The 25486-nt window shown below is 38.0% G+C and overlaps 1 protein-coding gene across 3 annotated transcripts in view; it reads right to left on the reverse strand.

Annotated features, from left to right (window-relative positions):
- Nucleotides 1–25486, reverse strand: part of Wb (wing blister) — a 142578-nt gene that overhangs the window by 37116 nt on the left and 79976 nt on the right. The window contains exon 1 of one of the 3 annotated variants that reach the window (XM_072907828.1): nt 10705–13227. The exons of the other annotated variants lie outside the window; for them this stretch is intronic. Within the exon in view, the coding sequence (XP_072763929.1) occupies nt 10705–12109 (1405 nt within the window). The 5' untranslated portion in view covers nt 12110–13227. Of the gene's footprint in view, nt 1–10704; nt 13228–25486 lie in introns of those variants that run through there. 3 annotated transcript variants of the gene reach the window in all.

Here is a 25486-nt window from a genome sequence, read left to right on the forward strand (position 1 = left end):
AAATATGTGTGTTTTGCGGAATGTTTAAAAAAAAAAGGTCTAAACTGCAAAAATAACTATGATTTATAAAAGAAAAATTACAGCAAATCGCGAATCATCGGTTGCTGCGATGATATTAATGTTAAGAATTAAAAACACGAATGAGAATAATCGGGTTGAATAATCTAATATCGATAATGGATTCTCGCACATTCTCATGCATAATCAGGGAAAATTATGTCTAGTAATCGTATGCCTAAGATCTAGTTATCGATATGCCTAAGATCAGCACGCGGATATACCTACTTGCGTTTACACGGTGCGTATAATTAAGGAGACTTTAATGTACGACTCTAATATTTCTTCCAGGAGCCAATGCTCCTTAATACAGAAATATATTCCGTGCGATCTAATCGTTAATCGTTAAATATAATAAATAGCATTATCTTTAAAAGCATCTTAGAATATTATTATACATATGATTTTTTGAATAAAATGACACGAGGTATTGAAATAAAATAATATATCTCTTTCAAAATCATAGGCTCGCAGATCATTTTTATGTTAATTTGTTCAGGCTTGCACCGTGGATGCGCGCGTGAATAATTTTATAGAGAAAATTACCTTCGCCCACAAATTAAACACAAACTTAGTTAAGGCAAAGGATTATGTCGATCGTAGAGAATGTGCTTATTACAATGTTAATTAGAGGAAGAGATAGCCGCGCGTTTATCGCGATAATATGTATTTCCTAGAATAATTATACGGTGAAGAATGTGTGTGTATTGGTATGCGCGTACGTGTCCACAGGTACACAATGTAATCTCTCACGATCCCGCACATAACACGCGCCGCACCTGTCTCAACGCCATATTATTACCGGAGTCACCGTTTCGCATTATCTTTCGCAGAGACGTGGGCGTTTTCACGAGAAACCACCGCTGCCTAAATTGCCGGATTTACCGGAAAACACTTGGACGTCTAATAAACTCGGTAGTCTAATAAACCATCACAGAAACGTTCGCCGTTCCCATCACGAAGCCGGTGAATTTCTCCCCGCGCGTTGCAGCAGAGGCACTTCTTCTCTCCTCTGGCCTTCTGCATTGTGAAAGGTCAAGGTTCGTTGAATCGCTCGGCAGACTCGGCCGATTAAATACCGCAAGGCAATCGCGTAATAATTCGTTTGTCCACGCCGCGGTTGCACGAACAAATATACAGTACGAACGAACAATCGTACAAATAAGTCGTTACGATGTAAAACGAGTCTGCTGTAAAATATAGCGAGAGATAACTCGAGAGTTAGTATTACAATTCTTCCGTGGAACTGTAACTAGATAAGATAATATCACGATCCACACGATCCACACGATCCTGGTGTCTTTCTCTCTCTTTCTCGCATCAATAAAAAAAAAAAGATCACCTTTTGCATTTTTTTCCTTTTACGCTAAATACGATTTCCAAATTGATCCTCATCATTTGAAATCAACTACATTGATGATTAGCGATAAAAAAAGTTTCCGTTACTTGCGATTTAACCGTGCTCTGAGAGATCGCTTCATTAAATATATATGCCGGAGTGCATCTCACGCGCGGTTGCGCCAAGAAAAATCACGCCGGACGAGCAAACGGATGGAGTCAGTGAGATTTTCTTATAAATGAGACACGCCGTTTACGCAGCAACAGTTGTCGCCATCAGATATCGCGCGAGTTGACTCGATTTTCCATCAACGCGCGAATCCCTGATAAGGTAATTAATTGGCGAGCGACTGTTCGCTGCCCATTCGCGTCAACTTGAAATTACCTTAGGCGAGCTCACGCTGCGCTCGTACGTAATGTTATATTTAATTGCCCGTACTTAATTATACCTATAAACGCCGCGGTTTGGTCGTCGACGCAGTAGGAAACACGCGGGAATTACAATCCTACATCTATAAGATATTCCGCAGGCATTATTAATGTACGCGAAGTAGCACTTTTTTAAGTATATAATTAAACCGTCCGACTTGACTACTGAATTTATTTGGTAAAACTAAAAGAATGTCATCAGAAATGCAGAAATTCAGGAAAAAATCAATAATTCAGTTAAAATAAAAAACATAATCGATCCTTAATTTTTATGACTTGTCGAAAGTAAGTCAACATTTTTCTTCCAAGTTTCAATCTCAACACTCAAAAAAATAGTCTTGCAATTACAGCAAAAATGTTTTGGGTGCGAAAAATTAACCGAGATAGATGAATGATTACAGCAAATACTGTAATACCGCGTACCGTTTTGTACTTAATTAATTTAAATGACAGAGACGAAATTTATATCTGTACTGTTAGTGTAATTTAGATGGAAAATTTTTCTGTGGTGTCTACCTTGTTAAGGACAATTATATTTGCGATTAATATTTGGCAATAGGATCGAAATTTTCTAGAGGTATTGTTAGAATGTTGCTGCTATAAATTCTGTATGTGACAAACAATATTCTAGCAAATACAAAACCTATATAAATTCTCTTTTACATTCCCCCTCCCCCCCCCCCCAAATAAAAAAAAAAAAACTGTTTGTCGCTTACTTGAAGAAGAAAAAAAATAGAGAACTTAATTCTTACATAAATTAAACACATTGAAATTTCGTAGAATCCATAAAGGTGAGAAAAGTAAAGTTGAAAATAACAAAAGATTTTCGATATTTATCGTTGCGCGTGTAATTATTCTCCGTATACGCCGACAAGACGTATTGAGTTTCGCCTTATCGCAAACACGATGATGTAGGGAAGAGTTTTCACGCTTGCCTGGACCGTACTTTTGTTATCACACCCCGTACGATCGCGATCGCTCGCCCACGCTCGGCATGTGCCTCTCCCAAGAGCGAATACCAACTCGATGCTCGATGCTCGCTGCATAACGAGACGTAGTTATGTACTCGCGTATGCCTCACCCGGTGTAATACTTGATCGCGGTATCCTGCTGGTGCATCTATCCGTTTTGTTTGCTTCGCACGCAGACGGATTAGAGGTGATGCTGGGTTCTCGCGCGTATGTTTTCTCTCTCGCTCGCTCGCTCTCTCTCCTTCCTTACACCTGTTATTGAATAATAACCACTATACATACATATATAGCCGATCTTCGATCGAGACTCCGCTGACTAGGCATCCCCGCACGAACCTACCGATCGCTCGTTATGTGTACATTACATGCCGACAGATCAGCGTAGAAAATCGCGGAATCCACGAGAGACGAAAAGATGCTTTGCCGCAATCTGCCGCAACGTCGGGACAAAATTGTTGCAACTCCCCGACTTTGATGAAATGGAATAAATTGGAATAAAAATTGAAATGAGAATGAAAAAATGTGCAACATTGCGCAAATAATAATTCCGGAAATATTGCAATAAACCGAGAAATAGTGTCTAATTTAGCGCGGGTATTAAACACGCGCTATCGCCGCAGGACACGCTACTGTCGGCAATTTTACGCTCGACCCCACATTATACAGCTGCATTCCGCGACGATCGAAAAAAACGCGTGACAGCATATTTATTAGCTCTTGCCTCATCAATTATTACAAGCACCAAGTTGAACCGTAATTTAGTTGTCAACTACAGCATCACCGAGCATAATAAGATGTGACAAGAATAAATACCGTTACTGATATCCGCGAGATTCACCGCGGAATTTAAAGCAGAAATACATATATATATATATATATATATATTGTAATTTACGAGATAATGTACTTTTTTTCATTATCGCGAAAAATAAATAAAAAAATTCGCATTTTGTCAATTGCTCAAGAAGAATTGCTTCGATTCGCACAGGACAATTTTACATGCACACATTTTAATTATATTACATGTTAATGTCTTTTTAAGGTTAATATAAATTCTCACTAATAATCAATGGTAGTTGCGTCCGTTACGTAAAATTCTGAAAAATTTTTATCAATTTTTTAAAAGTAAAATACATAATTACAAAATGAATTTAAAGTAACAAATTTATTACACGCGCGACATGTTTTTATACAAAGATATAAACTCTCTGCTGCGCGAAATGAGAAACAGAGAATATTATTCATACACGATAAATTGCAAGATACTTTTCTTTTCTTTCATAGCGCATATCGCATTATTTCTCAATGTATGCAATCATAATGGCCTAAATCTTGTTGCGATATAGGTTAAAAATTACTTTTTCACCTACGCTAATAAAATGTATCTATCTACGAGCAGCGCGCAACGATAACTGACGCAAACCGTTATTTACGATTACGATCGCAGCGGCGCGATCTGATAAGAAGTGGAGGATACGATGCAAATTGTGCGGACCTACGACTCCTGTAAGTCGATATACGAGATCGTTGGAAAAATCACGTAGCGTAAACAGCCGTAAAATGAACACGATTGCAGAATTAAATGCGCCGCGCACGCGGCCTGGATCGGCCTGGATCGGCCTGGATCGGCCCGGCCGGCAGGAAGGAAGTTCGCCTTCTCGGCCGGACACGAGAACCGCCGGGGCGAGATATCGCGAGATATATGCCTACACGCTCCCTGGTCGGCGCGGCGGGGCGCGGGGTGCGGCTCAAAGCCGCCGCTCGCGCGAGCGGTGCATCGCCGCGGGCACGTTGCGCATCTCGCGATGCGCTATATCTCGTGCGCTAGCGAGGGAAGAGAAAAAGGAGAGAGAGAAGCATCTCGCTCTCTTCCTTATCTCGTTGCACGACTTTCGATATATGCGATTGTCCCTCGCCGCGCATTCCGAGTCTACTGACAGTTCTAGCTAATTAATATTACATTACAGTCTAAGGTTCTCATTTTAGAAGATATATATATATATATATATATATATATATATATATATATATATATATTTAAATTCTTGGTTGCCCTCTTTCGAAATTTTTTCATTTTTCGTCCCATTCATTAATGTTAATCTCGATAAAATGATTTTTTTTTTTCTTTTTTTTTTCTTTTTTTTTTACGCAGCATCATACATGTGGTGAACTTGTTGCAGTTGTTAATTAGATTCTATCAAATATCGTAATCGCGATTATCAACACGTCGCGCCTGCTCGACTTTAAGTAATTTAATGACGCTGATCTTAATTCGCTTTATGCCTACCTCATGCTCGGCACGAAGGGCTATATAGAGGATGCTATAACGAGTTAGAAACGAATCGAGAATTTACGAGCAGCGATGGGGCAAATCTTGATACAGTAATAAATGATTAACCCGAGGTAGATACGGTTTATCATTCTACTACCGGAATACCGAGTTTAGAATATTCAAATATAAATCATAATACCTCCTTATGAAAAGTTGATTTTAGCATCTTATTCTTAGAATTTTGATATAAAATTTTCATTCTGTCAATTAATTCGCATTGATGAATCAAATTTACGTAAAGCGTCAAAAGTGAACCATCGGTCGCATACAAATTGAACGTAAAACGCATCAATTTTTTATATTAACCATAAAGATATTCAGGTAAATTTCTCGCGAATCTTTACTTTGTAAATTATCCGTCTAATCGCACGATTGCAATCACATTTCAGATTTATAAACATTCTATCGTTTTTCTATCAATTTACAGAATTTCAATTATTCATTTTTAATTTTATCGTTTAACTCACCGTTCCATAGATTTCAAATCGCAAGTCTTCCGTTTTATCGGTTAATGAATCAGACCACCCGTTCGTACGTAACATAATATTGAATTTTTCGAGTAATTCCGGTTCGTACAAGAGCATCTATCACTAATCACAAATTCTTCGTTAATTCTTCTTGCGCGAGATTCCACAAGCAAGAATCGACGAGCAGTTAAAATTGCCATTAATATAATGTAGCAACGCGAGACAAGATTACTGCAAAAATAAAAAGGCGGTGACTGCAACAGGAAGACAAGTATGACGATGACGTTTCGAATAAATGCTACGAAAATAAAGAACAAAAATGACTTACACCTTTTAGCGAAGAGCAAAAAAATCTTTCCTCGTAAAAAACATTAAGATATTTATCAAACAATAATTGGAGCGAGTATCACGAATAAAGTTATATTAATCTGTATTACATAATTCTCTAAAGCATAATTTTTTCCTTCGATAAAATTTATTCCTATTTTCAACTCAATTTTCTCAAGTGTATGAATTTTACAGAATTTCAAAAAGTTTACTGTAAAGATTAAAAAAAAAAAAAAAAAAAAAAAAATAAAGAGGCTGTCGGCAATACTGTGGTTTTAAACGAGACTGATCTGACTGGTTAAAGTATTAAAATTTACACACGTTAAATTAAAGATTGAGATGGCGAGTAAAAGAAGAATTTTGCCTCAGGTAACTAAAAAATGATTCGTAAAGCTAACTGGACGATGCGAATACCTTCACCAACACAATGTCGCCATTGTTACACACTTTTTCCCCGACTGCGTTCCGCGTGTAAAAGTGTACACGTATAACCCGAAGCGGAGTGCTCGAAAAATTTTATCTCAACTGGGAAGAAGACTCGGTGCGGTATCGCGGTGTGCGCGAGTCGTTTCGCTTAAACGGGTACAAAGGCAATCTCGCTCGCTTAGGCGAAGGATCATCGCGGGAATAAGACGCAAAAGGTCTTTTTAGACCTTTGATCCGCGTGCGTGCTTGCTTGCTTGCGAACTCACGCGCGCGTTTAAGTAAACCCGAGCGATGAGTTATGACGCGACGAAAATAAGAGCAAATATAACGAGGGCGAGCGTTAACTTCTCGACGAGGAATCAAAGGGGTTGCTGCGCGTTATATCCCCGTTGTAAATTATCTCTTATCGCGCGTGTCTCTCGCACGGTTGATGTCTTGACGACCGGCCAACGAGACGAGAAAGTAGGAACCAGAGTGCGGTGCTGTCAGATTCAAACGTTTTTTATGGTTTTTTTTTATCGTGACTTTACGACGGCCGGTGTGAATTCCGGTCGATATGTCTGATAATATCTCTAGATAGGAAAGAAATGACGAAAGCAATGGGATATTATAGAAAAATATAAATTTTTTTCGGTTTCTCTCTCTCTCTCTCTCTCTCTCTCTCTCTCTCTCTCTTCCTCTTTTGCCTTAGAAATTTTCCATGTTTTCATAATACGTCAGCCAAAAGTATTTTAATACATGTATTAAAATACTTTTTACATTAAATTCTTCATGTATAATTGCCCCTAGTCTTGCATTCGAAAAAATGTAGCGTGTAACTACTGTTAATAATTAATCCCCGTGACGAGGGAGATTAAAACCGAGAATACGCCTTCGCAATTGTCGTATTAAAATCTTATTTTTGTTCGAAGGCGAGCGAGAGTCGTTGGCGCATTGCGAGTGACAGTAATCTGCTTGAGCGACGCTGATATGTTACTACAAGCTTAATATTCCTGTGATGTTACGTAATCATTCTTACGGGACATAGCTCTTATAGCATGAGAAAACGTTCTCTCTATTTCTATCAAAAAGATCAAGACACGTTTATTACATGAAATATTTTCGAGTATTATAAATATAAGATCACTATTTAAAAACGAGAGCAAATTAATCTGTAATTCTAGTCGATAATTTAATTTGTTTATGTATTCCAGAAAAGTTTCAATTCGAAATGTCGATAAAATGCACATAAAGATAAAGTATGCATTTATAACACTTCTCAAAGGTCGACTGCGCTTTTGCGCCCACCCTGATGCACTTTTCCACGCACGATTACCGATCTTCACGCACACACACCCTACATTCGCGCAGATGGACTGCGAGCAAAATCGCTAATCTAAGGTGGAGGACAGAGTGAAATTGAAATTTCATGCTGCGATGAAAATTTCGCAATTATCTTTGAACGCATAACAGTACGATAAAATATTTCTTTATCTCAGAGTTGGCTTACGATGTAACGATTAATATGAAATAAAAATAATATTAATGAATTAGCAATCTTTTAATAAACGTGCCAAGATTTATTTTTTATCAATCAACGCTTCATTATTCAAATGTGTCTAATTTTCTGTAGAGTTAGAGATATTTAAGATTCTAATTAAATAAAATATGATAAAATGCTGAATTTTATAAAAGGAAGGAAAATACTAAACTCATAAATATCATTTATCAAGTGGATACAGAAAAAAAGAATATTCTTATTTTGACCAATATCTTTAGTTTCAAAATGTAAATTTTGAAATGAGATTATATTGCGTTAAACAAAGAAAATTTGCGTGGATGAAAACATTTTATATAGTTCAACCGAGAAAAATATATTCTTGTTATTTAACAATAACATTTTCTTGAATGGAGAAGAAAAAATGTTGGATAGAAAATAACACATGTTTAAATCAAAGATTATAATTTTCTCAGAGTTCAAATAATTATTTTATTCTTGAAATAACAATTGTAATATTGAGATAAGATTATAATTATAATATTGTTGAAATTTAAGATTTTCAAATTCTTCTAAGAAAATTATAAATTGTTGCGTATATATATATATATATATATATATATATATATATATATATATATATATATATATATATATATATGAAACAATGAACGCGTTCATATGAGTGTATAAGTTTTAATTTGACACTTACTTTTTTTCTGTCTAATAAAAAAGGAATAAATACATACGTAAAAATTTATTAATGACTCTGAGCATGTTAAAATTGCGAGAAAAATCGCCACGCTGTGAAATATTCACGTAAGAGCGATCACCCGCGGAATCCGACCGGGAAATTTAATGGATATTGAACGACGACGAGAGAGGATGACGATGATTAAAACGCGCGCGCCGCGCCGCGCTGCGCCGCGCTGCGCCGCGCGATCCGGCGCGCGTCAACGCCGAGATCTACGCCCAGGCCACCCTGCGAGCGTTTCCACGAGCGATTACAGGATCACGACGCGAGAGCACCGGAGGCCGGTTTAAGAACCATCGTTTTTGCAGCGTCGCTCGTCGTCGGGATGCTTCCAACTCTGAGTAGCTCGTAACTTTGTAAACGATGCCCGGTGTCGGTAAAACGCGGATTCATGCCTCCCGTATTAAAATTTATTCATCTTACGCGTTCGTGTAATCAAATATCTTCTTGATTATTCAACGTCACCGAGCGGATCTTTATTCATGTGTGATCGTACAAAATAATTGATCGTATCAATTTGAAATCTACCAGTTTTATATATTTTAGGGAGAAACGCGCGTCAATATATAGTTGATTAAAAATATTTTTAAACACTCAAATGTCAAACACTCATTTGTCGTGTGCGTGAAAAGAGATGTTTAAATGATTCGTTGAAGTTTGATAAGTAGCGCACGTGTGTGAATTTAGTATTACCTATTCTTGAATCAAAATTATCCGAAATATTTAAATGCAGAAATGTATAGAGGAAAAAAAAAAAAAATAAAGAGATAACGTAAAATTCATTCGAATGTAAATTTGATTTGCAAACACTTGTTAGTTTCTCGCATTTTCCTCTATAATTTTTTTTTTTTTTTTTTTTTTTTTTTTTTTTTCAAGATATAGAAAATTACAAACTGCAATTTTTAATTTCTTATAAGATTGCTTAAACGTGGAACAGAAATATGCACATCTAAGATGCGCAATGTCAGCAAGCATGCTCCCAACAGATATGAAAGTGTCTTTCTACGTGGATTAAATATTTGCGGTATTTATCAGTGTAAATGTTAACACGAAATGTTGGCGTAGGCTCGAAAAAACGAGTACCTTTCTTATGAAATATCTCCCTCGATTAGGCAAGTCTCTAAACATATAAGATCCTCTCTCGAGCTCGAGATTTTTCGTATCGTCGTTGCACATTTTTCTACGTGTAGGCAAATCGTCTCAACGTACTTCAAATGCATATACGAATAGATTTTCATATTCCAATATGTATATTTTTTTTTTTTTTTCTTTTTCAAATTTTACATCTGTCAATAAACACTTTGGTCACATTTTACAACCACGAATAGAAGGCGAAACGTTTTTCGTATAAGAGAGACGCTTTGCACAAGTATATCGACACATCTTTCTACATCTATCCTTCCTCTAACGTTGATTACGATTTATCGCGTCTCGCTGTTTATACCGCGCGAAACTTGAAGCGATGCACAGTTAATGAGCTACATCCGTGCTGTTCGAGTTCCTCTTCTTGTCGAAGGTCGAAGGTCGAGCGTCTGATCGACGCGAGATGGTAACAGCTAAGGAGGAAACTGCGCTCGACGACGGAAATTGTAACCGCTAACTAATGTGGTTGCCAACAGGCTCGCATTGTAAATCATACGTGACTGAATAATTCAAGAGAATCGTAATGTTGTAATGTCTCTTTTACGTATCTTCTGCGTTTCGCGTCTCATCGTTCTCTCGATCCATCTCGGCTCGATCCTGTTAACTTGGACGATCTCGACGCGAGATAGTCCAAGTTGTGCTGGATGACGAATCAGGGGCGTGGAACCGCTTAACGATATTGCATTACGACGATGCAAATGATTAATGCACTCTACCGGGAAAATTAGTCGGAGAATCTCTATATGCGGCGCATTCTCTCGATTATCTATGATTAACTATTACGAAAGCGATTTTTCTTCCGAAAAAAAATCAGCTAATTCATTCTCTTTATTAAAATCGATTAAATCGCCACAGAAGGATCGATCATTTTTTTTATCTGCATTTTATGAACGAGAGTGAAGATGCTTTTAGAAGATTAATTAATTGGACGTTAATCAAAGTGTAATCGCGACTCTTTAGCGACGTCATCCATATCAACTCACCATACTTAAGTCCTCGCCAATTGCTGGCCGGTTCGTGATACCTGTAACTGGGGGGCACGATCCTGGGCGGCGGTCGCGATTGCGAAGGACACGGCTTGTAGACAACCATGCACCGTACGCATTTCCGGCTCGTGGGCGGCGCCGCCGGATATGCCGGTTGAATGTGCACGTAAGCCATCGGGGTAGCCGATTGAGCGGAATAATGATTCGCGTGTCGCTTTCGCCGATCGCCTATCGCCGTCTCGGGCCGATCCGCTTTCTCAATCGCCTTTGATCTCACGTTGTCGTTCTTTCTTCCATTTACTTGAAGAACGTCCTTCCGTCGATCGGTCAATCGTACTGCTTTCTTCGTAAAACTGCTGCGCGTCGTCCCGTTTCTTTTGCGTTTGTCCCGTGCAAAAATTGGCCGATATTCCGAAATGAGAGCCGCAGTATCGATTCTTCGATCTTCACTCGTCAACACAAAATTATTGCCGACCATCAGATCTTTCGAGTCTTCGCTGCGTGTCACATTGCCCCTTTTATTATCCGACGGAATAATGGAATCCAGAATTTCAAACACACTTGTGTCGCTCGATGATTCTTCGTTACCATTTTTATCTCGAAATTCATTATCCACATTATTATTTAAATCCTCAAAGAAAATATTCCGCGATCTGCCTTCTTTATTAACCGAAAGATCCGTTTCATCGTCCTTGTCGTTATTTTTTATATTTTCGACCTCAAATTCTCGGAGATTCCCTTCGCGGGTCGTCTCGTGACTTGTTGCAGAATCCCGTTCTTCCGGCAGATCTTTACGATCCTCGATTGGCTCTGCGGGCTCGATCAAGCTTCTCTTCGGTTCAGCCTCGCTCGATATCCGATTTACGACATTAACATCGATCAAAGGCGCGTCGGTTCGCATAATTACGTGATGTAGATCCCGCTTCGAGGATCCATCTAACGTACTGCCAGCTTTGTTCGCGTTCGCGCGAAATTCACGCCGTAGTAGCAGCTCGTCACTATCCATTTTCCGATTATCGATATCAATCGATGAGGATGCGCGTGGCTTCTCATAAATTGCTCTCGTCTCCGCCGATGACGAGTCCTCGAGTATCGATCTCTCGTTGCGTCGTGGATCCAATTGCACGCTTCGCTTCCATCGCCTGTTATCTTCCATCTGCCATGACCCGAGCAAAATGTTGTCGACATTCTTTGAGACGTAACTCGCACTTTCCTTCGATCGCTCGATGATGGACGGACCGTCGTTTTCTGATCCGTCGATTCCAATTGATCTCGCGTCGCCGTCGCCACTGCCTTTCGTCCAAATCGTCGACTCGCTCCATCGTTGCAGGCCCGATAGTAAAAGGAACCCTGCTCCGAGGGCCAGCGCGCCCCGGGCCCAGATTGATCTTCCGGAGTACATTTCTACCCCATAGTCAGAAAGAAGATCGTCTTGTCCCGCAGGACACCTGTCATGTTCATCGCATATCCCTTCGAATGATCCCTTGAGAGAATTTTTCGCTCCTCGATCGACGGTGAATATTTCGTTTAAAGGATTTTCACTAAATCTTCAAATACTTGTGATTCGAATAAAGTCAACGATTAATAAATTTCAATATTACTACAATGTTTATGAAATTTGACAGTGTAATTTTTAGGTACGTTAACCGTTATGTAACTTTCGTTTTCAAAGCACGGAAAAATTAAACATTGAAATCCGTCCAGGGTGATTTTGAATATCTTTTAGATCGATAATAAGAAACGTATTGTAACTTTTTAACGCGATAACTTGGAGGACTCGTCACGGATTCTGATTTCTTCTCTTTTAAAAATTTTAAATCACATAAAACATTGTAATTTTCCAAGTTCTCATTATTTTATATGCGTTATTATATCTCGGAGGACAGAAAATAAAAAATTATGATTAGATTTTACTTTAAACACTTTGCATCAGAACGATAATAATTAGTAAATTATTTTCACGTTAAAACAATCACTCTTTAAACTGTTTGAGTTTACTGTTCGACTTTAGAGAAAGTCGACAAGTTCGCGAAACATTCGATGAATCACTCACACTATCGACAAGCACTCGTTCTTGTCGACATAATTCTTCCGCACCGGTGTCCCCAAAAAAATCTCTCTCAGATTCCTCCCTCAATACATCACCTTCAATCGTACTCTCTCTTCGCATCGAGTTTGCAGAGCAAACGTTCGTTCGATCGTTTCATCTAAAATCATCTACGATTTTTGCGAACAAAAAAAGCACATTTTAATCCACTAAATAATTTGCCCAACGATAAGTAGAAATAAATGGCAAAATTTCGGAGCACAAAGAAATTATTTGAAATTTTTCGCCATTGTGCGGGAGATTATTTGGTAAAAGTTCTTCTCCCTGTATATTTCTCTCTGCTTTGCACTTTTTGTTTTTTTAACTTGAAAAAAAAAAAAGCGAAAAATGAAAGTGCACGTGGATAGCGATGAGGTGAACGTATACCGGCCTCGAGCGCGGCTCGCGAGACACTGACTTGATACCATTGCCATTAGCTGGTTGTGGTTCTCTCTCTCTCTCTCTCTCTCTCTCTCTCCACACTCCTCTCCGCTGCCTCCTTCTTCTCCTCTTCTTCTTCTTCCTCTTCCTCCTCTTCTTCTTCTGCGCCGGCATTCATGTCCACCTCCTCTTCGGGAGGAAGCCGAATCTCTCTGTTTACTATGCCGCGCACGTGGGTGTGCGGACATTCGGTTCGGAGTATCGATATCAGACGAACAATTCTCATCGCATTCTTCACTCTTTAGATACGGACGTATATCGGTGACGTTGCGATTTCGCGTCGTTCAACGCCTCTTTGATGACGTAATGACGTAAAATTCTACGAACGCGTAGAGCGCGTCAAGGGGAATCGCTCGCGGACTCTTCAATCTTTTTGAGTTAAGTGTGTATAACTTTTCACGAATCTAATGTCAATTATTCAATATTATAACTGTAAGCATGGTTTAGAAAGTTTTGCACAAAATTGCAGACTAGCGATAACGATTTTTTTTTAAACGCACATCAGTGTTGTATACGTTATCTAGACCCACATCGATAAGAATATCTCGCTATATTTATCTCTCGCCGTTTCTCACTCGATTATTATTCACATAATTCTGTGACAATGACATGTGCCAGAAAACGTATCGAATAATTTCATGAAAAAATTGAACGTAATTGCAAATTAGTGATTTTTGGAATGTCCATATCCATATGTTGCGCGCAGAATGATTTAAATGACGGAAGTTGTCATGTTCATTGCTACAAGACGACAATGTATCCATTGTCACGTGAGGAGACAATACATGATTTCGAGGACATTGTGATGTAGCGGCGAGAGAAAAAAATAAAATGTCAAATTCCCGACATTGTCATCGAATGATGTGAATGCTGGAAATTTACAATCCATTTGACACGCATACCTTTAAAAGACACACTTTAAAGATCAAATTCTTCTTTATGCTAACAAGAAAAAAGTCGTTGAATGTCGAAGAGAGAAATAAAGTTTCGCGACGCGCACACTCGTCGCGCTTGATGATCCATAAAGATCGCATATGTTTCAATCTCACGTCATTTTCCGCCTTATGTAATTTCGCCACGCTCGTAGACTTGAGAAACGTGACGTCTATTAGCGTTACCCTTTTAGGGATCAGCAGCAGACGGTATACGTGCAGACAATAGTCAAAGACATCGGAAGACCTAAGGAGCGTTCTCTTGTAAATCTTTTACCAAAGCAAGTAAGCCTTAGAATATATATGCGCATTCTATTTACTTCAAGAAAAGTGGAAAAATAAATCAACTTGATAAAAATTAGATTTCAGTCAATTCTGTATACAATTTTTGTATACATACAAATTTCAATGTCATCAAATCATTAATAATAAAAGACGAAATTTACGATTATTTGTATTGCGATTGCAGTTAATTCTAGCAAAGATATTTGATTTAATTATTTAACGTAGAAGAATAGTTTATGCAGAGATCGCCCTGTACGTGATACACGGAGCCTTTGCGAGTCGCACGTGTCACGCACCTGTCATTTCCCTGTACACCATAGGTAATACAAAGCCGCCGCTCTTCTCGTTAATTAAATACGGAAAGTCACGTGTCGTGCATACAACAAATGCTCACCACGGTGGGTGTTTAATTGCAGACTTTATAAACTTTCCACACGTAGTTCAGCCACGCCGTTATTTTACTTACACAAAGTGTATTTACCGGTATCTATGTACGAGCCAAGCACGTGCCTTGAAAAACAAGCTTGCAAAGATTGATATAAAACAACGTTAAATATATAATATATCGTGAGTAAAGTAAAAATGTAAATTAAAATCTTGAAATTGAATATATAAATCAGACAATATTCAAGAACTTACAATACACAGTGTTAGATGGTTTGAAAGATTGGATAATTAAAAAATGTATAAAATTTAAATCTATATAATATAAAAATAATTAGTATATTAGTATTTCTACAGGAATGTTGTGCATTTATAAGTAGATGATAGAAAAAAATTACGTCTACATCAAAATCTACATTTAATTAAGATTAAAAAAGTTAACATGGTTCCTGTTGCATGTCTTTACGCATCTAATATTTTTCTAGTGTTACTTCCAAATTGTATCTACCGTTTCTTGCACAACTATTAATAACTACGCTCTACCGCACCCAATGTTTTTCTTTTTTTTTTTTTTTTTTTTTTTTTTTTATTGCTATTCGGACAAATACAAACCGTTTAGACCACCTATGGCTAACGGAACATATGCGTTCTCTCGCGTAGCTTCGTTTTACACTATCACATCGGTTTGGTGTTGCGTAATATTTTGTCGCGTTGTTATGAGAAAGCTATTTTTAAGGTAGATTAGAAAGAGCGAGCGAGCGAGCGAGAGAGAGAGAGAGAGAGAAAAAGAGAGAGAGAGAAAGAGAAAGGCGATCGCACACGGAGCCTGCACACGAAATCGTGAGTCGTGAATTCACGGCGTCTTTATAAGACAGATTCTTTTGAAAGTTCCATACAGCATGTCGTGAGCCTCTCAGAGTACAATGTCATCGATCTCAGTTTGCTCACGACAAACTCTTCTCACGAGGCACGCGTTAACCAGCGTGTTTCGACACGTGTCAACAGCGCGCAACGTGTGATCCACTAATTGTATTCATTAAAATCGAATATAATGCACTTTTTTTATGCATAAAGAAAGAACTCATCGATCCTAAAATAAGCCGGCGACAAGACGTCATTTTCGATTTGAGACAAAAAAAATTCTATCAAGTACGAGACAAATTGTACCTTTGTTATATTAAGTTTGTATACAATCATTGGTCGTCAAGTCGTTTTAAAGCGAGTACTAGAAGAAAAACATATTCGGCATAATTGTGTAATTATACATTATAGATCCGACATGGAAAGCAGCATTTATCTAAATATCGCTGTGTCACATATCCTTTCGTAATAATTTCCGACGGGGAAAGTTCTCGACTCATCTCGCCGCGCGCCATCGTCATGATTAATAATCATCGTCATCAACGAGACGGGAGCATACCTCTCTATAATCATAATGACAAGTTCAGCGATCGCGTCGACTACTCGAAAAAGATAACTCACTTGATATTTCGCTTCTTCATTTTCATTCGCAATAAGATTAATCTTACGCGATCCAGAGATCAGCGATCCGAGCACGGCACGGTCACTTTATTTAATCGACGTATAACGCGCGCGATTAATAATAAAATAATAATCGCTTACCGATGCCAGTTATTCTCGTGTAAAACATCGTGCTTTTCGTGCGTTCACGCGATGCAACGACTACCACGAAGCGATGCTCGCAATCAATATCTGAGATATTCATATATAATATATCATATATATCATATAGGCTCATAATAAGGGATGTTTTTTTCCACCTATATAATTTTTCCATAGACAATATATTTAGACAAGAATTGCTGCAGATATTTCATCAAATAATGTTACAATATATTAGTATTATTAAAATATATTTTAAAATTGTACTTTCGAATTGTGTATTATAAACTAATTTAATGTCGATGACGATTTTATTTCCTTTTTAGTTTATTCGGGACATGTAACTATTCTGTTATTAATTTAATACATATTTTCTCACGTATATATAAAATGATAAATTATGGAAAGGCAACAAATTATTCATCTCATGGTTTACATAGGTTTTTAGATTTATGCGACGGAGGGATCTTGTAAGAATCACGTAGACCAGATGTAATGGTCTCGTAGACATGATTTTACGAGGCTGTCGCGCGGTGCATTCGACATTGTGATTTACAAACTCTACCAGGTGACAATTCGCGATTCCTTCACGATAAGTGGCATCCGTGATATATGCACGTATCGTGTCGCATCATCGACGATGCCAGGTGCGGCCTGTCCGTGTATCGGACGCGCCCACCAAAAGCACCGATATAAATATAATTCCGGTTCGTAAAAAATATAATGAGAGGCGATGATTGACGAACGAATGCAACGGAGGCCCTCCAATGAGTTCTGCCGTGTCGATGAGGGCGATATCCGATACTTCCGACTTTTGAAATGCTCTTTCGGCAAAAGAGAAGCATAGTACTATTCGAACGACTTGTCCTCGAACGATAAACCGTAGAGTTATGGTAATACGAGGTTGCGTAACATTTCTGCTTAGTCGTCTTTTTCTATCCGGTTTCTGAGATATTTTTATTTAAGAAACACAGCGGAAGTCCGTTCAGATATCTATCTCTGAGTCGCGAGTGATGGCGCGATGATTTTGCTTCATCTTTTCAAACTATATCTTCGCGTAACTGTTTACATAAAAATTTTTTTTTTTGTTTTTATTCCGCACAATTTTTAAAATAATATATAATTTACAATTTTAGATTTTCCTAAATGCATATAACGTCAAACCATGTAAAGTAAAAGTAAAATTAAAGTTTTTCAAATCAAAATATCAACATTTGTTTGCGATTCCGCAATCTCGTAAACGCGAAGGTCACGTTGTAAAATCGACGAGCGAGGAACGATCAATTTTACTCCGCGATTATCGAGACGCAAACATCCACGACAAATGCCGATTGATTTAGCGACGGGATTATCGCTGAAATGACACAAACGGTAGGAGATATATCGCGCGCAACTCTCGCTTTCGCGTCCACGAATTCACTTCGCGGCTGCTCTGGGAGACCGGTAATGAGGATCCACGGGGAAAAGATTTAATTCATTCATAAAGATCGAATTCATTGACATCGACCTCTCTAACGGGTCTCTCTCTCTCTCTCTCTCTCTCTCTCTTTTTCACTATCATAACGGTCCTGGCTTCTTTTCTACTACTGCACCACGTGTTAGGCAGTATGATATATATATACGTTACGACTTACGTCCTTATCTTTCCGGTCGACATCATGAAAAGATATATAGTCAATTTGTGACTTTTAGGAACGAGCACATGGCGCGAAAGCCGACTAATTAGCACGTACACGATTAATTTTTAATAAATGAATGGTGTATATATATATATTTTTTTTAATTTTAATAATAAATTATTCATACTTATTTATAATTTTTAAAAAATTATTAAAATTAGAGAATAAAGTGTCTCTAAATTTCAGAAATATAGGAAATAATCTGAGATGTTATTTTGCTAGATCACAGAAATAAATTTCAGGAAATCAGAACAATGGTCGAGATCATCCGACGATCTTAAAGACCGGTGTTTTCAAGAGAAGAGAAGAGAAGAGAAGAGGCCGACCGATTGTATAGAGTATTCATGGTGGCACAGGTGGAATATGTATGTACGTGACGACGATGCGTAGATACAGGACCGGGGTAAAACGATGGACGGAACCGGGCATGCCGCGTGGGCACGGCTGCTTTTATAAGGCCCACTCGTCCTGCATACGAGACGTATACCTTCTTACTTCCGCGATCGCGTCATCCGCCTTTTTCCAAACACGCTTTTTCCGAACACTTTTCCGTTTTTTCATCGATTAATTTTCTTCGTCCACGACGAATGTTGAATCGTATATAAAGTGACGTTTGTAACGTTTCTCTCAAATGCCCGCGAGCATCGAGGATCGCGAGGCCACAAATGTAGAAAGTTTGCCGCAACTCTGTTCATACGAGTCTGTTCATTGTGCCTCTCCGATTTTTCTTCCCTCCGGCTACCACACGCGGGATTCACACGCCCGGAAAGACTGTTGCGAAGACCCCACAGGACTCTGAGAGGGCATTCATGATAATGCCGCGCCAGACGGTACATGTGCTCGTACACATACGCGCGTATGAATGAAGGTACGCACACCAAGGAGATTAGTCAGAAAGGATGAGAAAGGAGAGAGGCACCTAATCGCGCCCCGAGGTAGCCGAGGAGGGCATAAGGTGTTGCGTTGCAAAGCGACACGATGTTTCCGAGAATATATCGTAATGTCTCATATTTTTCCGCCGGATTTTCGTAGATGCTACTTCCTGCTTGTCACGAGTGCGCCGCGTGTACTTGTAAGCCGTATGTTTATTGTAGGTTTTTTTTTTTTTTTTTTTTTTCTAGAACGCCACAATTGTTTTCAAGCGAAATTATTGAAAGCGCAATTGTGAAATGTATGTAACTTGGAAAAAGTAAATTTATTTTGTGTGGATATATTTTGTAGAAGCCTAATCAAATAAAAATATCCAACTCCTTATTAGACTCCTTTCGCTTGGCTAAAATTTGCCTTTGAGAAATTTTCTCATTTTCTTGCGAAATTCTTGAGTTTACTTAAACTATTAGGAGTGTAATAAAATCTTACATTAATAAAAATCTTTTCATTAAAATTTCTGCGTTACATATTTATGATACGACAAGAGTATTCATTCGCTTATGTTATGGTAATTCTCATGTTCCTCACATTACTCATAAAGGAGAGTAGCGGTTTGACAATAAACAGGAAACGCTGCGTGGTACTAGCTTCTAACAAAAAGGACCGTTATGTCGCGTTAAATAAAAACTCTGACTTAATAATATTTCGATGCATGATTCATAATCGATTTTGTGAAATTCACTCGTGCAAAGGATAAATTTGCATCGCGCTCGCTATCATTAATAAGAACTTATTGATAAATACGTCACAGGCTATCCCGTTCCCTATCGTTCCCATTCCCTTGTTCATCCTCTCTTTCCTGCTGCGTTCCCGCGCCCACGTACATCTGTATTTCCGCGTACAACCAAACAATAATACAAGCATTAATTATGCCCGGTCATACGTCATCACTGTTAACGTCGGCGTTGCGTAAATCGATGACAAATTTTGGTCTGCATCTTTGTATCTCTAGGAGTAAAATGTCACACAATTGTTATTATTATATTTTTTGTGAACCGACAATTATTCTTTAAACTTGTGTGTATTAATAAAAATTTAAAGATAATTTCAAAAACAGAATAAAAATTTGCCATTGTCCCTAGAATGTTTATATTTTAAGCATTTTGTTGCATGACAATCTCTCTCGATAAGCGTCTAACTTATTATTAGAATTGAGATATTCCGAGTTGCTGTGGATCGTATTTATCAAGAGATCAAGCGCGATTGAATGCTTCGAGATGCATTATTTCTCGCAAAATTCACCACCGCTTTCGCGCCAATGAGACGAGATCGTCAAGTAATGGCGATTCTAAGATAGTACTTTTCGGAGCTACCTCCTTTTTCTGTCCGTCACGCCGCGTTACGCTTCCCTTTCGTTAACAAGCCGTCGATGATCCCGAACACCGCAGTCGGTATTAAATCAGTTCGGCTTTTTCATCAGGTAGACTCTAAAAGCACACATTTGACTCCATTACGTAGCGCCTGACACCCCTATGCCCCGCGGTAGTTGGCTAAATCATAACTCGGCGTAGCCCGGCACCGGTCTAATATCTCGTAAACACTGTCCATCCGATATCGAAAAACACCACTCGCTCGAATTTATCTGCGCCAAGCGTGGTCGAGATAAAATACAGCCTGTTAGCGAATATGTAAGCTGACGCGCGTATATGACTCTATTAGAGAGCTTACGCTTCTGTACTTCTTCACGCGAATTTTCGCGCAGACAACGACAAATCCCATATCCACATCCAAATATTATCTTCCAGAGATTGGTTCATTTTTTATTATCGTCAAAAAAATATGTCGGTATAAAAAATTAGGAAGAGGAAGATTACTACTCTAAAAATAATCTCATATTTTTGTACAACACTCGAGTATCAAATATACAGCCATTGACAAAATTATTAGGCATCCTTGACTTAAATTTTCCGTGTTTCTCATTTTGTTGTACTCAACAGTATATAAATACTAAAAAGATTAAAAAATTTTTAAAAACTATCGATAGCATTTGAAAAATTTTTGTATTTGACACTTTGCAACTGGGAAAAAAAATTTCTCTCGAAAAATTTAAGTCAAGTTTCATAAACTACAACATTTTGCCTACAAAATGCTTTTATTTTAAACTTTCCTACAATTTTTTTTGGCCGAGTTACGTAATTTTGAAACTAAATCTGTATTTTTCAGACATGTTGTCGATACTGGGCGAAAAATTATCGCAAACGAGAAATTAAAAAAAAAAAAAAAACATTTTAAAGCTTGAAATTTCAGCTTTAAAGTGCTATATGCGATAGTTTAGAAAAAATTTTTAATCCTTTTAGTATTTATATTAAACTATTAAACAAAATAAGAAATACGGAAAATTTAAGGGTGCCTAATAATTTTGTCAATGGCTGTATATATTTGAGGTTTAATACAATTATAAAAAAAATTAAGTTATTGATAATTAAAAAAATGTCAAGTATCAATAAGTTGACGCGGCGCGTCAGATAAGATAAATAGAGTTTTAATCAATCCCTGTCTTACTTAATAAGATGAGAATTGATTTAGACATTTGCCGATCAAATTGCTCGTTTTGCTGCCTCCAGTTCATACTAACTACCTCTTCGCTCCTCTCTTTTCCAATAGCCGCGATCTTGCGATGCTATCTCTCGCATTATTATCCAGTTATCAGAAAGACATGCAGTTATCTTCATGCCGCTAACTCGACGACCGGCTGGCTCTCTCTTCGTCACCTGCCAGCCGGCAACGTCGTTCGTGTTTGCTCGCGCCTTCCCTTCTCCATCAGCGAGCGGAAGAATCCGCGAATGTGTTGACACGTATCTAGTGCCCACCGGTGGCAGGATACCGTTGATAGGACAGGTTCCACCCTCGGGGATTCATTGACGCAGCGGAAGGTTACCGCGAGAGTGGGCGCGAGGGGAGACGACTTAATATGAAGTTACAAGGATACTATACCCGTCGCCAACGATAGCCCGTAGCGATCGCGGGACCACCCAGGAGGTGATTGCCATGGAGTAGATCTATCTAAAGGCCGTGCTGCGCGGCTCTCTTTCTCGCTACTTGCTTAATAGTGTCGGCCGGCTTCGCATTCCTAGATCGCCTTGGACTAGCAGGAAATTCTCGCTAGATCTCGCCCCGGGCGTCACCGAGTTTCTTTCAGAAATAAGAAAGGCAAGAAGAAAGAAGGGCATCGTGCAGTCGAAAATAAACAAAATTTCCTACTTACAATTAGCGACTAATGCGCAATTATTAACCGGATTTATGATTAAGTTTCTTTTAAAGGAGTCTTCTCATTTTTCTCGCCTTAAATTTTTGCATTTGATAAGTAACAAAGAAAATAGTTTTTAATTATTTTTTATTAATAAAAAACCAGTATTAAACCTTACCTCAGCTAAAAAGTTTTAAAACGCCTCAAAACAATCATAAACAGATTATAAATCAATTATTAATATCAATGTTAATTAAAAAGATGCAAGACATGTGATCCTTATGCAAATCTTATAAAAAAATTGAGATTGTGATTATGAAAGTTCCCTAATATTCTAAACATTTTTCTACAAAATTTCAGATAAAATTAAAAAATTTTTATGGAGATGCAATGTTATAAAATAAGTTTACTTTATATTAAAGATATTCTTGCAAGTACCTACCTATAATACATTTTTCAACTTTGAAGAGAACTTTATTAAATTCGTGCAATTCAAATACTTTCCGGAAATTATCATTGTACACAAAAGTTTCTGAGAAAAATTATAATTAATTGCAAACAATTGCAATTTTTCGCTTGTACATATTTCTCATAGAATTATAACAAAACGCGATATGTTTATTCTGAATTCTTGTTACTTGGACGTTAACATGTCAAACTCCGGTGCACCGACACTCTGTATGTGTACACATATACATACATATTAAACTCCGTTCCATAAATTTATAAAAGGGGTGTGCGTTCATTAGCTCCCCCTCGACGACAAGCTGCGCGCACCTTCGTCGATCGTCGTGGTGCGGATGCCGCGAAATACCGCCGACTCGGTCTCGCCGATAAGTCAAAGAGGGGCAGGGCAACATAATGCCGCTCTTCATGTTTTATGTATGAGAACGAGATTACTTGGGTACCACCCACTTGCCGAGTGCTACCACGAGCCCGAAAGCTGAGCTCGATAAAACCACCGACAACACGACGGACAATGGCGATTGATTTGCGAATCGATCGAACGCGATCAAACTCCGATATCGATTCGAAAGAAGCGCGATCAAGAACCCTGGACTTTTACATAACGTCCTATATACGTATATATATTATTGCATGTAAGCGATAAGGCGGCTGCTTTTTTTTATCAAGCTGTAATAATTAATATTTAATATTAATAATCAATAATAAAATCTATAATATATAACACACTTGATTAAGCATTTATAATTTATCAATTCGTATAATTATTATCGCAAAAATTTATTTAAGCAAAAATGTGTAAAAATAAATGCATTTTTTCTCTGTTACCTTATTTTATTAATAATATATTGTACATATCTTTAACGTTATTTATTTGCAAATTTGATAATTTGAATTAGTTACGTCGAACAAAAGAGATTATTGATATTATCTTTTACAAAAATTTAAGAATGACTGTAAAATGAAAATTCTGTGACACTAATTAAAATTCTTACCCATTAAACTGTCATAATTTATTTCACCTATTTTGCATTTATATGTATAGTTATATTTATCTCAGTTGATAGTTAATGGTTGAATAACGTTATGGTGTTATAATTGTCTCGCTTCTGGAAATCGTTGTCAATAAATTACGCATGCCGCGTTGTAAGTTCCATCAACAATAGACCGAGGGTGCGGATGGTTACGCACACGGTGGCAATGATTACAAGACGAAAGATTTACATATTATCGCCATATTTCGGACGATGCTCTAAATCTCGCGTCGTATCCCATTAAGGTGTCGACAGAACGATGGGAGCAAAGAAAAAGGGGAGAGAAAAAAGGGGAAAAGAAAAACGCGAAAGACGATCGAAGTCAAAGGGATTGACCGGCCAGAAGAGAAAAATGAAAAAAATCGCTCCAGCTTTAACCAAGGTGTTTTATCAACATTCCCACGTGAGGGTCCCATGCGTGTGATTAATGAGAATCATCGTCGAGAAAATCGGCATTCCTCGGTTTTGCACCACCGTGCTGTGAGATGTGCGTGCATCGCGTTCAACTTGGATGTTTAAGCCGCATCCATACCGGCATCATAAGATTAATATTAGGATTTACAAAGTCTCGCTTGAAAAGTATATATATCAGCAGTTATATATATATATATATATATATATATATATATATATATATATATGTTATGTATATACATATTGTTCTTACTTTCTAATCAAAGATTAATTTTATATATTAGTGTGAAATGTGAAAAAAATGCCTTTTAAAGTTGTATTAATTTATCCCTCAACTTTTAATCGATATCACCGGATTATTCTGCTCCCAATGTTTCTGTTCAATATTCAATTTATGAATAAACATCTCGTGTAAAAGCAGTAATAAATTTCAGATTCGGTGTGAAACTTGATTTAAGGCGACGGAGATAACCGATTCCTACTGTACGAATATAATTTGCATATCGAATTATCGATCGAAGTAAATCATTGTGAGCTCGACAAACCGGACGTTCCGGAAGCAAAGTCGCGCTAATCCTCGATGATATTAATTTCCGATTGTGTCTCGCGAAAATTCAATTTTCAACGGAAATTACACCGATTCACCGATCCACGACTTTGTGCTTCCATCAGCGGTCGCGCTACCAAACCGGATGAAAGAAAGAGCGGGAGATTGGCGACGTTTCATGGCTACTTGATATACGCCCTTTTCGCCCGAAGCCAGAGTTTCGCATTACGTGGTCGTCGCGGTACGCGTGGGCGGAATTATTTTCTAGCATAACTGGGAGAAAGAGAAAGAGAGAGAGAGAGAGAGAGAGAGAGAACGTTACCACCCTGTAAATTAGCTATCGCTTGCCTGTTTCCCGGGCCGCGTGGGCGCAACGTCGACCGCTCGCATTATTATATTCCGCGGCTGTAAATCAGCGTACCGTTAACGTTGTCTTGGAGTCCGCAATGCTCTCGGTTCTTCCTTCTTCGTGCAACGTCAGTTCCGGTCGACCCGATGCTCTCTTTCACGTCGTTCGTCATATTCAATCCCGAGGGAATTCCGGGAGAGAGCTCGTTGGTAATTATATAGTCAAACACAGCGCGATTATCGTCAATATTTTTTAGACAAAGCATCTTTTAAAATGCGCAAACGAGAATATGTATATATATATATATACACAATTATGATATAAGAATATACATATATGATTAGATAAGATCGGTCTTTGGTAACAGTTTCGTTCACAAATTGAAATACTAAATGTATTAAAAAATAATAGGAAGATTAACAT

Source organism: Anoplolepis gracilipes, chromosome 16, assembly GCF_047496725.1.
Source record: "Anoplolepis gracilipes chromosome 16, ASM4749672v1, whole genome shotgun sequence".
NCBI lineage: Eukaryota > Metazoa > Arthropoda > Insecta > Hymenoptera > Formicidae > Anoplolepis > Anoplolepis gracilipes.